At 42.8% G+C, this 12,577-nt stretch overlaps 1 protein-coding gene across 3 annotated transcripts in view; it reads left to right on the forward strand.

Annotated features, from left to right (window-relative positions):
* The window catches only part of LOC106833849 (boLa class II histocompatibility antigen, DQB*0101 beta chain), a 240,209-nt gene that overhangs the window by 217,311 nt on the left and 10,321 nt on the right, over window positions 1–12,577 (forward strand). Inside the window, exons 1-2 of one of the 3 annotated variants that reach the window (XM_070516734.1) lie at window positions 8,173–8,757; window positions 10,233–10,502. The exons of 1 other annotated variant lie outside the window; for it this stretch is intronic. In XM_070516734.1, coding sequence (XP_070372835.1) covers window positions 8,649–8,757; window positions 10,233–10,502 — 379 coding nt within the window. In that variant the 5' untranslated portion in view covers window positions 8,173–8,648. Of the gene's footprint in view, window positions 1–8,172; window positions 8,758–10,232; window positions 10,503–12,577 lie in introns of those variants that run through there. One more of the 3 variants, XM_070516736.1, reaches the window with a different exon arrangement.

Raw genomic sequence — 12,577 nt, forward strand, 5'->3', positions numbered from 1 at the left:
ACCAGTCTCTCTCTGCACAGTTATACAAATAAGGTTGTGTGTCACCATAGATACTGATTGAAGCCTGCTTGTACCAATCTTGATCACAGAAGGAAAGATTTTCACTTGGATAATTCAAAATGAAGATACTTTAATTATGGGACTATTTATGAAGGTTTAAATAGGGTTAAGATATGAGAAGATCCAGGGATTTTGAAATTCCTATAGAGTAGAAAGATTGGGAAGCCTTAAGGAGGCAAAGAGAGCTGGCAGAACCTATAGTTGTGGTGAGACCAGCCACTGCAGAACAACTGTGTAGCAAAGCAGGGGAGGAGAGAGAAGGAACACCATGACCTTGCTGTCTTTGAATCTTTCAATCGCCATATGAATCCAACTAGAAACCAGCTGGAAAGTCTGACCAGGTGATGCAATCCGTAGCTCAGCCTTTGGGGCACAGAGTAAGGCCATTAAGGACAGAGAACAGGCTTAATCATGCAAACTAAAAATAATCATTACAGGGGGCCAGCCAAGTGGCCCAGCGATTAAGTGCGCACGTGCCTCTTTGGCAGCCTGGGGTTTGCCGGTTTGGATCCCAGATGCGAACATGGCACCACTTGTCAAGCAATGCTGTGGTAGGCGTCCCACATATAAAGTAGCAGAAGATGTGCATGGATGTTAGCTCAGGGCCAGTCTTCCTCAGCAAAAAGAGGAGGATTTGCAGCAGATGTTAGCTCAGGGCTAATCTTCCTCAGAAAAAAAAAAAAAATCAGTACACTCTTTATGACCACAAAGGGAACAAATTATGGGATGAAGCCAGTGCTATAGATAGACGAGCAGAGTAAGAAATAATTGGATCTGTGTTGACATGGATAAAGACTAATTCAATTGATCCTATAGACTGCCTCATTTCTGCACTTTCTATTATGAAATATAATAAATGTCCTTACCATATGAGCCAGTCTCAATTGGTATTTTTACTACATGAAAGCAAAAGCATATTATCTAATATAAGAATAATTTACTTATTGTTTTATGTATGTGATTATGGAACACATTCCCTTCATCTTGAATTTCTTCCCTTTTCCACTCTAATCAACTATAAATACAAGTCTGTTGCATGAAGCATCTTTTACTGAAGTTTTCAGGCTTACACGAGGGTTTACATGTTACAATGAAATGCAAAATTAAAAATTGAAATTTCACATTAGATGTTTTTGTCTAAAATAATTTTAGGTTTCTCACTGACTCTCCCACTCCTTAGAGTACCCTGCTTTTTTCCAATTCATTACTTTCTCAGTCTCTCCCTCTCCTCCCTCCTTCTGTCTCTCCTTCCCTCTCTGCCCCTTACATTTCATCTTCCATCACTATATTGAAAAATAAGTCCTATACTATTATCCAGAGAATGTGCATCATCCTCCTGATGGGACACAGATGAACACAAGGACATTTATGAGCAACATTCACTTTTTTGAAAGGTATTTGTGATAGTAACTAATATCTTCACTACCTCCAAACACATATTATGTGCAAGATATTCCTACTTGGTAAGAATTATTTCTAATTATTATAAACACTATGATAAAATTTGTTTTACTGTATTATAATGAGGAAAGTGAGGCTTGAGAGGTTCATTTGCCCTAAATAATAGTTGATGAAACTTGTCATTTAAACAAGTGACACCAAAGCATAGTTTTGGGGGTTTTTTTTGTCTACACCATAAGGCATATCTTTTTATTTAAATATTTCCTTTGCTTATTTTCTCTGAACACAGCCTAATTCACTGAAAAAAATATGCAGTGGACAAGGATTGTGCCAGTTTTTGCCAATGATTAATGGTTCAGAACACCATTACAGGTTCAATGTAGTTGCTGAATATTGGTTGAGGAGAGGTGTCTGAGAGAATCCAGATAAACTTTAGCCAACTGTCTCCAAGCCAGATAATATCACTCTCATGGGCAGGGCTTTGCCACACATCTAGAATTGTGAAACCTCATCCTGGCTTCATATCTTTCTTCATATAAGATTTTCAGAGGAGCTAAGAGTAATGGTGGATGTTATATAACACTCACCTCAATCCCTAGTCCCTCAGAATAGTTTAAGTTATCCTGTTTGAGGATATACAATCATCTCTCCAAAATATTATTGCTGATGTTATTTTGTGTAAACCATGGCTTTGGGTATGAGTTTAAGTTAGTTGAAATGTCTTTTATATAGCTAACTATTTGGGCCTCTCTTTATTAGTAAGAACTTACAGAAGAAGAAGATATTATAAAGATCCCACAGAGAGATACTTAAGGTTTTTCTGAAGATGAAGCAACATGGTGACCACAGATCTAGAAGCTAGGGGAAGAATGGTCTCTGGAAATATCCCAGGGGTCATTAGGGAAATGGAAGCAGAGATGAGAGGAAAAAAAAGTGAGAAGTGAGCAGGAAAGAATGGTTTGATGAGCTCTGAGGGATTAAATCATCAGTGAGTGGCCCCATTGAGATGGGATTGGATGAGGAAACTGACAGGAAGAAGGAACCTGAAAAAAATTGGATCAGGAGACAAAGCTCAGTCATACAGCAAGTCCATAGCAGGCAGCCTGGGTTTTTGTCTCATTCCTCTTCTGTCTTCAAGGGCTATTCCCTGCAGTTGGAGGAATCATGAAACTTTTGAGTTCTGGGCTCTTATGCCAGGATCACCCACTCTTCCTATTTACCTCCAAATTTCCAAATATCTTGTATTACCTGATTTCCTATCTTCCTGCTAAATCTTTTTCCATAGTTCTGGTACTCTCATCCTCCAACATCTTCCAAGTATTTACCTGATATCTGCTATGGAGTTTCCCTCATGATTCCTTGCTTGGAAGAGGCAATCTCTGAGCACAACCCCTGGCTGATGAGGAAGAAGTCCTCCACAATGCCCCATCAACCTCCACAGGCCACTGTCTCTCCATTGGGGAATTGCAAAGAAGAAAAGGTCCATTGATCAGAGGGGCAGGGATGAAGGTGTGGGTAGAGTTGGAACACACAGTCATGATCTCCAAACTGGTCTTTGAGTGAGCAGCGTTCCTTAGCACTCCAAAGAGGTTGAATTTTACAAACCTGTCAATCTCAGGTTGCTCCTACCTGGTCTTCTTTTCCAGATTCCATATAGAACTGCTCATCTGAATCAAAATTGAAAGGGAACTGGCACAAAGAGTATGCCATAGTGCCTTTGTGGTTAGTTACTGATCAAAGATGGCAGAGCATGGAAAGAGGAGAGGATGAGTAGGAATAAAGGAGGGTAGATCTGACAATGTACATGCACACTAATCAGAATGGAACCCATGCCTGAAAGAGCCTAAATACAAAATGCCAATTTCCTTTTTCTTTCTCTTAGGTTCCTAAGGTGTCTGGGGTTTTCTTTGGAGGATCTTATATTTGAGAAGGCAAGTCCAGAAAAAGAACTGGATAAAAACAGCTTGTGGGTAGAAGTTCCTGCTCACTCTCAAGGACGTGTCTTATGGGTCAGTCAGCTAATTTGGTTCAGTGAGCAATTCATGAATGAATGGCCAATTCTCAGCAACTAGCTCTTGCGTCAGTTTGCTGAGTGATATACTGATCAGACTTAGTAAATTTGATAATTTACCAAAACCTTGGAGAGGAATAAGTTGAGAATAATGTTTATTCACTACTTATCTAGTCAACATTACAAAAATGTCAGTATTTCAGATAGACATTTTTCAGTTTATATTTTATAGTGGTATTAAATCCTTTTTAAAATTATATTTTATTTTATAAATGTTATCATTTTAAAGGCTCTTTTGCTAATTTCTCTGAAGGACCAATCTATAAAATTTGACAAATTCAACCAAAACATATTTTTTAACCATTTTATTTTAATTTATATTAAAAGCATTTTAAACAATTTCTGAATTTGTCTGTGAAGTGTAATTGATCAGTTTTCATTTTGTCTTCATAAATTCATTTACTATAAAGGTTCATGGAAACTGGGGGCTGTTTGTTGGTAGAAAGGTGGAATGGAGTCCCAAAGAGCAAGAGAATGGGGCCCATAAGGGAGCAAGAGGGCTCCAGAAACTCAGAGGTCTATGATGCACAGGGCTCTAATAGACTTCCAAATCATCAAATATGAATTGATACAAACTTTAGAAATAGAAAAAATTGAGTTTGGGGTACATTAATAATTTGGTAAATTTGGCAAACTGGACATTGACAAACTGCTTCCTTACGAAATTGGCCTTTGGTAGACTGGGCTTATTAAATTAACTGGATCCTTTTTGGATCACATAAAGCAATCTACAGACCTTCTGAAAAGTCCCCTCCACACTGCTTCCAAAGTGGCTTTATGAATGGAAAAGCATTTCATGGCACTCCTCTGCTTAATTCCCTATTTTTTTCTTTTCATATTATGAAGAAAATCCAACCTACTTTTAATGGTGCTGTTGTCAAACCTCATGAAGACTGCGATGTCTGAATCCCACTCGCTAATCATACCAAACCACACGCTGTGAGTAACTCCCTCCCCTCCGTCCCTGGCTCCAGTCTTGCTAACCTTCCCCATCTGCACTCAGGTAATCATTTTTCCCTGGAATGAACATAGTCCTTTATCTTCTGAGCCCTCACCTCCTCTAAGAAGTACACGTGGAAAGCGTGTCTTTCAACTCTCTCATGACCTCTACACCATTAACTCCCCATCCTCCTCATCTTGAAAAATTAATATTCATGAATTAATATGCAAATGATAATCATCTTCCAGTCCTATATGGCCAAGCTATTCTAAGAGAAAAGAAAATAACTGCACCAATGGGCATGACTATCAATGTCTAGTTTTAAGTGTCCCCTGAACCTTCAACACTGTTCAGTCTTATCTTTAGTCAGCAGTATTTGACATTCCCCTGAGTGGCTGTTGCAAACTTTTGTTTCTTTTATTTTCCCCCGTGGATGTCTTCCCCCAATGTGTTTCATCTTTGAAACCCAGGATCTTAACTCTGCCGTGTTTAAAAAATACTGTTAAGTGGCAGTACCCACTGTCTGGGATCTGCTGGGTTTTGGGGAAGGGAGATAATACTACCGAAAACAAAACCACATTGATGTGTCGGAGCTCAGACATGGAGACTGCTGATGATGAGGGTGAGGAATGCTGGGCACTTGGGCACGTGGCACAGGACGTGCTTTTAGACATTTGTCAGGAGCTACAATGAGGAGTGGCCAGTCCCTCTTCCTCTAAATTGAATCAAGATGGGTGAAATATGATCCTGGACTCTTTGCCATAATAGTCCATGTAGCTCACAAAGCTGCATTCACTTTCTTCTTTTATAAGTTTGATTTAAGACTCTGTGTTTTGCACTCAAGTTTTCACATTTGTGAACCCACTGGGAGGGGGACCAAGTTCTGAGATCTGAAATTATAGTTAAAATGGCAGTTCTGTGCAGGGGTAGTCATGGCACCTCAGAGAGGGAAAATGCAGTGAATACATGATCAAATACAAGTAACGAGGAGGTGAGAGTTAGGGATTGGAAACCATAATGATTCCATCATCTGAAAAGAGATGAGAAAAAAAGACTTTGCTGTTTTTGTTAATGACATTAAAAGAAAATAAACTCTACTATCATATTATTATATTAGTACTATTATATTAAGAACTGTAGCTCACCACAGATTGCACAGAACTTTTACAAATGATATCTGCATTCATGATAGTGGTCCTGTGAGGTGTGTATTCTTTCTACAAATGAGCCAAATTTAAGTCTTTCAGAGCCGAAGTGGCTTATTCATGGTCATTCTGCTACTAATTTGACTCTTTCTTCAGATTATCTAAAATTTCATTTTAAAGACATAACTTTGTTGTAAAAAGAAAAGACTTATTTTATACATATCATGGAAAAGTCATATAACTGGTTAGCTGAGAGTTGATCTAAGGCACACACGTGAGCAACTTCACAGAGATTTAGAAAAATTTAGGGATAATTGCTAGATAACTTTTTATCACAGGGAAATAATATTCTGGGGGCAATATTTCTAATTATATTACTACTGGCATTAAGGAGGCCACAGAACCCTTTGGAATATACAATGTTTATTGATTCCTGAAATGAACACAGAATAGGGTCCTGGATGGCCCTTCTGGTAACAAGGTGATTATTATGTTCACAGTTAACACATCTGACCAATCAGAGATCCTAAGAGACGTTGACCAGGGAAGATGATTTCTCCCTGAATTTCCACAAGGAAGAAGTCCACAACTTTTATCCTCCACCCTGAGGGAACAAAGGATGTCCCCTGGGGAGAGTCTCCCTCCTGTAACCCTGACCCACATCAATGACGGTTTTCTATCCCTTTGTCTACCCACATGGGCACCCTGCCCTCATCCTAGGTGCCCTGTCTCCACAGAGGCTGGACAGGATGACTCTGTGAGGCGCCTGGAATCAGGATGTTTGTCCGAGTTGCCTTCCTCTCAGACCAGGCCTGCAGTGGCTGTCCTGAGTAATGCAGCAGGGATATGGGCAGTGCAGAGAGCTCTAGAAAATGTAGAGAAGCCTGACTGGGTCAGAGGAAACACCTTGCAGAAGTCCAACCCAGAGCCTTTCAAATGAGGTTTTAGCCAATCAGAAAAACGATTCTAAGGTGACACTTTCGTTGTTAGTTGAAAAGTCTGTGTGAAGAGGCCGGTGAGGCTGGGAAATCCCCAGGTCTGAAGCAGCCTCCACTGCACAGCCCCAGAACAGAATTGAGGGAAGTTTCCCCCTTAGGAGAGGAGGGAGGGCATGGGTTCTGTTTATTCTGAGGGACCTTGAGGTGGGGCTGAGGGAACTGAGGCGCCTTCAAGGTCCCTCTGTTACTATTCTTCCTGAGTCCCAATTCTATTCCAGGTCTGAGTTTGATGTTCCTCCTTTACGCTTCCATCCACCGTGGAAACCCTCCTTATTCCGGAGTTACCCTGATCCTGACACACCAGTGTTAGTGGAAGCCCAGTGGCAAATATCCCAGGCTCAGGTGCTCTGGAACTAGGAACCTCATACAGAATATTTGAGTAACTCACTGCCTCCATGTGCCACTAATGGAAACTGCTTGTTGCCTCTTCCCTGTTTCTTTTTACTTGGCAAACTCCTTATATTCTGCTTTTAGATCCTGTCCTCTATTTTTTTTTTTAAAGATTTTATTTTTTCCTTTTTCTCCCCAAAGCCCCCCGGTACATAGTTGTGTATTCTTCGTTGTGGGTTCCTCTAGTTGTGGCATGTGGGACGCTGCCTCAGCGTGGTCTGACGAGCAGTGCCATGTCCGCGCCCAGGATTCGAACCGACGAAACACTGGGCCGCCGGCAGCGGAGCGCGCGAACTTAACCACTTGGCCACGGGGCCAGCCCCTCCTGTCCTCTATTTTAAAAGGAGAACATAAAATACAGGGGAGAGAGAGAGGGAGGGAGACTTGAAGAAGGCAGGGGGGAGAGATACTACTTATGGTCTTGTTTATTAATGTTAGCCAGGCACTGTTCTAACTGCTCCATAACTGGTTAGTATTGCCCCTAGTCACGGAGAGGAGGATATATAACACATTTATTAAAAAAAAAAAAAACCACATTGATACTTCTCCCATTCAGGACTTAATTCTCAGGGCTGCCACAGTACATCTACTAAACATGTGTTCTCTCATGAACACTATCCAGGCTCCAGGAAATGCTTCTCCACATCTTTTGCTCTCCACCCTTGAAACTAAAGGTGACTATGTCTGAAGGCTGTGCCTGTTTGTGGATTGCAGCTTTGCTGACATCAGATGACCCTGTTTCATGGTTCGGGAGGATTAAAGCAGCTGAAGGCTTATAAGAGAAAAGTCAACTTTTCAAATACTTTCATTCAAAGAGCACGAATGCGTAAATTCTTGTATAATGAAGAACCACTTGCCAGCAGGGCTGGGTGCTTTTTTTGTTTGTTTTCTTCCTCCACAAATTAAACTGATACTCCCAACAGTTACACATGGCAGCTGAGGAACATTTTGCAATATTAAACAAGTCATGTTACTCTTACGTTTGTACATATGAAGACGCAGGTATAAAATGCATGAAACCTGATCCACGTTTTACAAAGAGAAGCCTGAGGCAAAAAGAGGTTCGGTAATTTGTTGACTCTCATAAAGCACATTTGTGGTAGAACTGCAGCTCCAAACCATTTCCTTCTAACTCTGCTCCTCCCACCACAACTTAAGGCTCCTCACACTGTCCAAGATAATAGAAGTGAGCATCTAAGTGACAATAATTTTCTCTCCCCTGAAATATGATGGGGCATTTATTTTCCCCTACAAAAAAATCCCAAGGACAAGAACAATAGGTTTTAAATAACTATCACAAAGATTTCTCTGCTTGAATCATTTTTCTTTTGGTTCTTTAAACCCCTAAGGCATTCAATCTTCAGATCTATAACTGAGAGAAAATCTTCCCCTCAAATGTTCATCCAGTGCAACTTGATGAAGACACAGTGCCAGGCAGTGGACTGAGAACTTTCATAAAAATTGTCTGCCCAGAGACAGATGAGGTCCTTGGGCTCCAGTGCTCATTGGTTCCTTTCCTAGGGGCTCTCCAATCCTACAGTGCATAGAAGCTTCTGCAGGTCTTTTTTCTCTGAAGTGGGTACATCAGATCCACCAGGGGCAAGCTGTGTTGACCACCATTACATCTTCCTTTGTTCTCCATTATGTCTGGGAAGATGGCTCCGCAGATCCCCAGAGGCCTTTGGACAGCAGCTGTGATGGTGACGCTGGTGGTGCTGAGCACCCCAGTGGCTGAGAGCAGAGAGTCTCCAGGTAAGCGCAGGGCAGCTGCTCCCCAGATCCACCACCCTGGGGAACAGGCTCTGAGGGACTCTAGGGCTGGGGTGTAAGGGAGTCTATGATTTCAAAACTTACCCTTTTATCACAGTTTCTCTATCTTTGGGAAACAGAACTATGCTGCATTCTCATTTCTACCTTCTAGTGACCAGGTGAGGACAGTTCCCACCCCATGGGCTCAAGCCTGGGGGTATTATAATGGGGAGGAGGAGACAAAAATGTGCATATACCGCCTGTACCAGGACCAAGTGAAAATGGGGTTATTTTTGAAGACGTGAATTCTCTAAAGAAGACACAGTGGGATTTGCCATTTCACGATCTGGACTAAATACTGTGCAATTCTGGGTTAGGGAAATGTAGGGCAGCCACGGTCTTTGTAGTCTCAGTATTCAAGGAAGAAGATTCTACACTCCTGACTCTGAGTGGAGGGCTGGTAGAGGCAAACTCTTGGCATTTGAGTGAAGCTGACTGGTGATCACAGACAGGGAGTCTTAACTTCAAGTTTCACTAATTTTTGGTCAAACAGCAACTCGAGTGGGATTATGGCTTGAGGTGACAGTGTACTAAATTTAGGAGAAATGAGAATGTAAAAGAAGAAAATAGTAGATATTGAGAAATCAGTAATTTCAGACACATATTAGTATCTTTATATAAATTCTCTCTCAATCTTCCTAACACAACATGAGTAGGTATTATGACTTCCTTTTATACAATTATGATATACTCTGTTAAGTATTCTGCCCAAGCTGGTAATTGGCACAGTTTATTTAGAATTCAGTTTATCTAATTGGAAAGTCTGTGTTCTTTCTATGAATAAAATTTTTCTTTTTAGGACTGGGGAGGTGTTGGTCTCTTCTAAACACACAGTGAGCAAACCTCCCACTGCGGTGGGGTGGGGTTGGCAGAAACTCAGAGTAAACCCAGATACGGGAAGGAAGGCACTTTATCAGACAACGAGAGGGTATGCCTTTCAGGATGAGGACAGATCATTGTAGACCTTTCTCTTCATTCCCTTGAACTCTCGTGCTTATGTGGCTACTAGTTTGTCTCTGAGGTTCCCAGGAGCTCTATGGAAAATGAGACTTCATGTAAGAACCTCCTGATTCCTCTAAGAACAGGGATCCCTGTAAAATCACCCCATCTGTCCTCTTTACTCAGTTCTCAGTTCCCAGGGCTTGCCCTTAGAGACAGGGCTTTCCTTTCCTTATGTGAAGGCAATTCTGGAAGCCCTCAGAGCTGGGTAAGCCTGGCGAAAAGCTGCCTGAGGATCCCTGGTTCAGAGACGGAGGGGCAGGGCAGGGCCGGGTTGAGCGGGAACCTGAGGTCGAGACCCGGGGTTAGGTTTCTCCCACTCAACTGCCTGAGACCCAGAACGCCGGCCGGCACAGCGGCTGCTGCGTTGGGCTGTGGGGCCGAGGCTGGACTGACGGCAGGGCTGTGATTCCCCGCAGTGGATTTCGTGTACCAGTTTATGGGCCAGTGCTACTTCACCAACGGGACGGAGCACGTGCGGTACGTGACCAGATACATCTACAACCGGGAGGAGTACGTGCGCTTCGACAGCGACGTGGGGGAGTACCGGGCGCTGACCGAGGCGGGGCGGCCGGCAGCCGAGTACTGGAACGGACAGAAGGACATCCTGGAGGGGACGCGGGCCGAGCTGGACAGGGTGTGCAGAAACAACTACCAGGTGGAGGCCCCCTTTACCTGGCAGCGCCGAGGTGAGCGCCGGCCGCCCGCCCTCCGTGGGGCCACCTCGGGCCCGGCCATCTCCACATCCGGGGAGGGCGGCGGGGGGCTGTGGGAGGCAACCTCTGGGGCCAGAGAATCGGGCCCATGGAGAGGACAGGGAGGTGGGCGCGTCCCGCGGCGGAGGGGCAGGACCGAGGGCAGATGGAGGACCCACGTCTGCAGCTCTGGATCTTTCCTACCGAGGCGGGCCAGGCCTGCCCAGAGTGGCCCCCTCCCTCAGCTCTTCTTTCCACTAATAATGCACATCTCCGCCTCGTGCCTGGGAAGTGTTTGCTTCCTCATTCCTCACCTTTGACCGGTGCAGAGTGCCCTCATTCCTCTCCGCCCAGGGTCCTGCTGGGAGCTCTCCCAGCAAGGTCCTTGTTTAGGGTTCCAGAGACTGCAAAGCTTAAGTGGCTCAGCCTGGTGGAGATGATGTGGATCAAGGCTGCCCAAGATAGAGAAGCCCAAGGCATCCTGGCCTATATGCCGATCTATGTGACCCGCTTCATAGCTAAAGTTAAACGACCGCACAATAACCAGACCCCACCTGCACTGATACTATTTAATGACTTTTTACATCATCTTTCCTTTGCCTGGTAAAAATAAGTCACGTACCCATCTTATAAATTTAGCCCTAACCCTCAACACATTGCAGCCCTTCACTGCCCATGGGTCCTGTCCCCATGCTGGCAGCTCCTTATTGCCCATGGGTCCCGTCCCCATGCCTGCAGCTCTTCACTGCCCATGGGTCCTTTCCCCATGCTATTCTCTGAATAAAGGAGCACTGCTACCAGACCTTGAGAGTCCAAGAAATCTTTCTTTCCACTCCTCAGCTCGCTGATCCTGCATCAGAGATAGTGCTGCTTCGCAGCTGTGCCAGGGCACAGTGATAATATATGAGAGTTGTGACATATATTTTGACTTTTTGGTTTCAAATTTGATTCATCTTAATTCTGTTGTCTTAAGTGGCTGTCACTAGTCCTGGACCTCTTTGAGATGAGGGACTGTCCTAATTATCTTTGTATGTCTAGTACCTGCCACACTGGCACAGTTGAACTCAATAAACCTTTGTGAAATTAATGAATACATCCACTCAGCTGCCCATCTAGGTAGGCTGAAAAGAAAACAGAAGGGTTAGTAGAGCTTTAAAAACTGACTTTATTGATTATTCTTTACTATTTTGCCAAACGCTTTAAAGTAAACTCTTATCAACTTTGACCTTAATAATTTAGAATTTATGAATGTAAAGTCTGAGGAAAAATGTGTTTGTTAAAAATAAAAACAACACTTGAATGGTGTTGTAAGGTAGAATTCTAGTTTCTTAGAAAAGCTCACAAATGGCACAATAGAAAGAGCTGAAGTTTTGGAGTAAATAAATTGATGCTATTAAATTATTGAATAAAATTGGTTCTGGTTTCCTTTGGCCTAGACCCTCCCTCACCCTATCCTCTCCCCCCAGCATCACCGTCCACTTCAGGGCTGGACATTTTGAAAGTTAATCACAGCCATTTAATGAGCACCTATTTCTAGGCAGTTACCTTACCAAACACCGTCTATATTTTGCCATTTAATTTCACAACTACCTTGTGTGTTAGGGATTAGCATCACCACTTTAATATGCTTATATTGATACATAATTAACTCTTTAAGTAATTAGCCCACAGTATTCACCAGGTCCTGAAGCCTCCCCCAAATACCCAACAGTTATTATGTTGTTTACTACCTGTACATAGAGTCTAATGCAAGCAAAGCCTCGATAAAGTGAGTTATAACCAGAAGCAGCAATATCAGCCTGTTCTTGTCTATTGTTTTTAATTTCAACTCCTTTTATTTATTTATTTATTTCTATATCCTACAAATTCCCTTTTCTAAAAAGATTTTTTTTATTTTATTGAGGTAACTTGGTTTATAACATTATATGGATTTCAGGTGTACTTCATTATGTTTTGATTTCTGTGTAGACCACAGCATGTTCACCACCCAGACTAATTACCGTTCATCACTGCACTCTTGTGCCCTGTCACCCCTTTCGCCCTCCTTCCTCCCCCCTTCCCTTCTGGTA

The sequence above is a fragment of the Equus asinus genome, chromosome 8 (assembly GCF_041296235.1).
Source record: "Equus asinus isolate D_3611 breed Donkey chromosome 8, EquAss-T2T_v2, whole genome shotgun sequence".
In the NCBI taxonomy this organism is placed as follows: domain Eukaryota; kingdom Metazoa; phylum Chordata; class Mammalia; order Perissodactyla; family Equidae; genus Equus; species Equus asinus.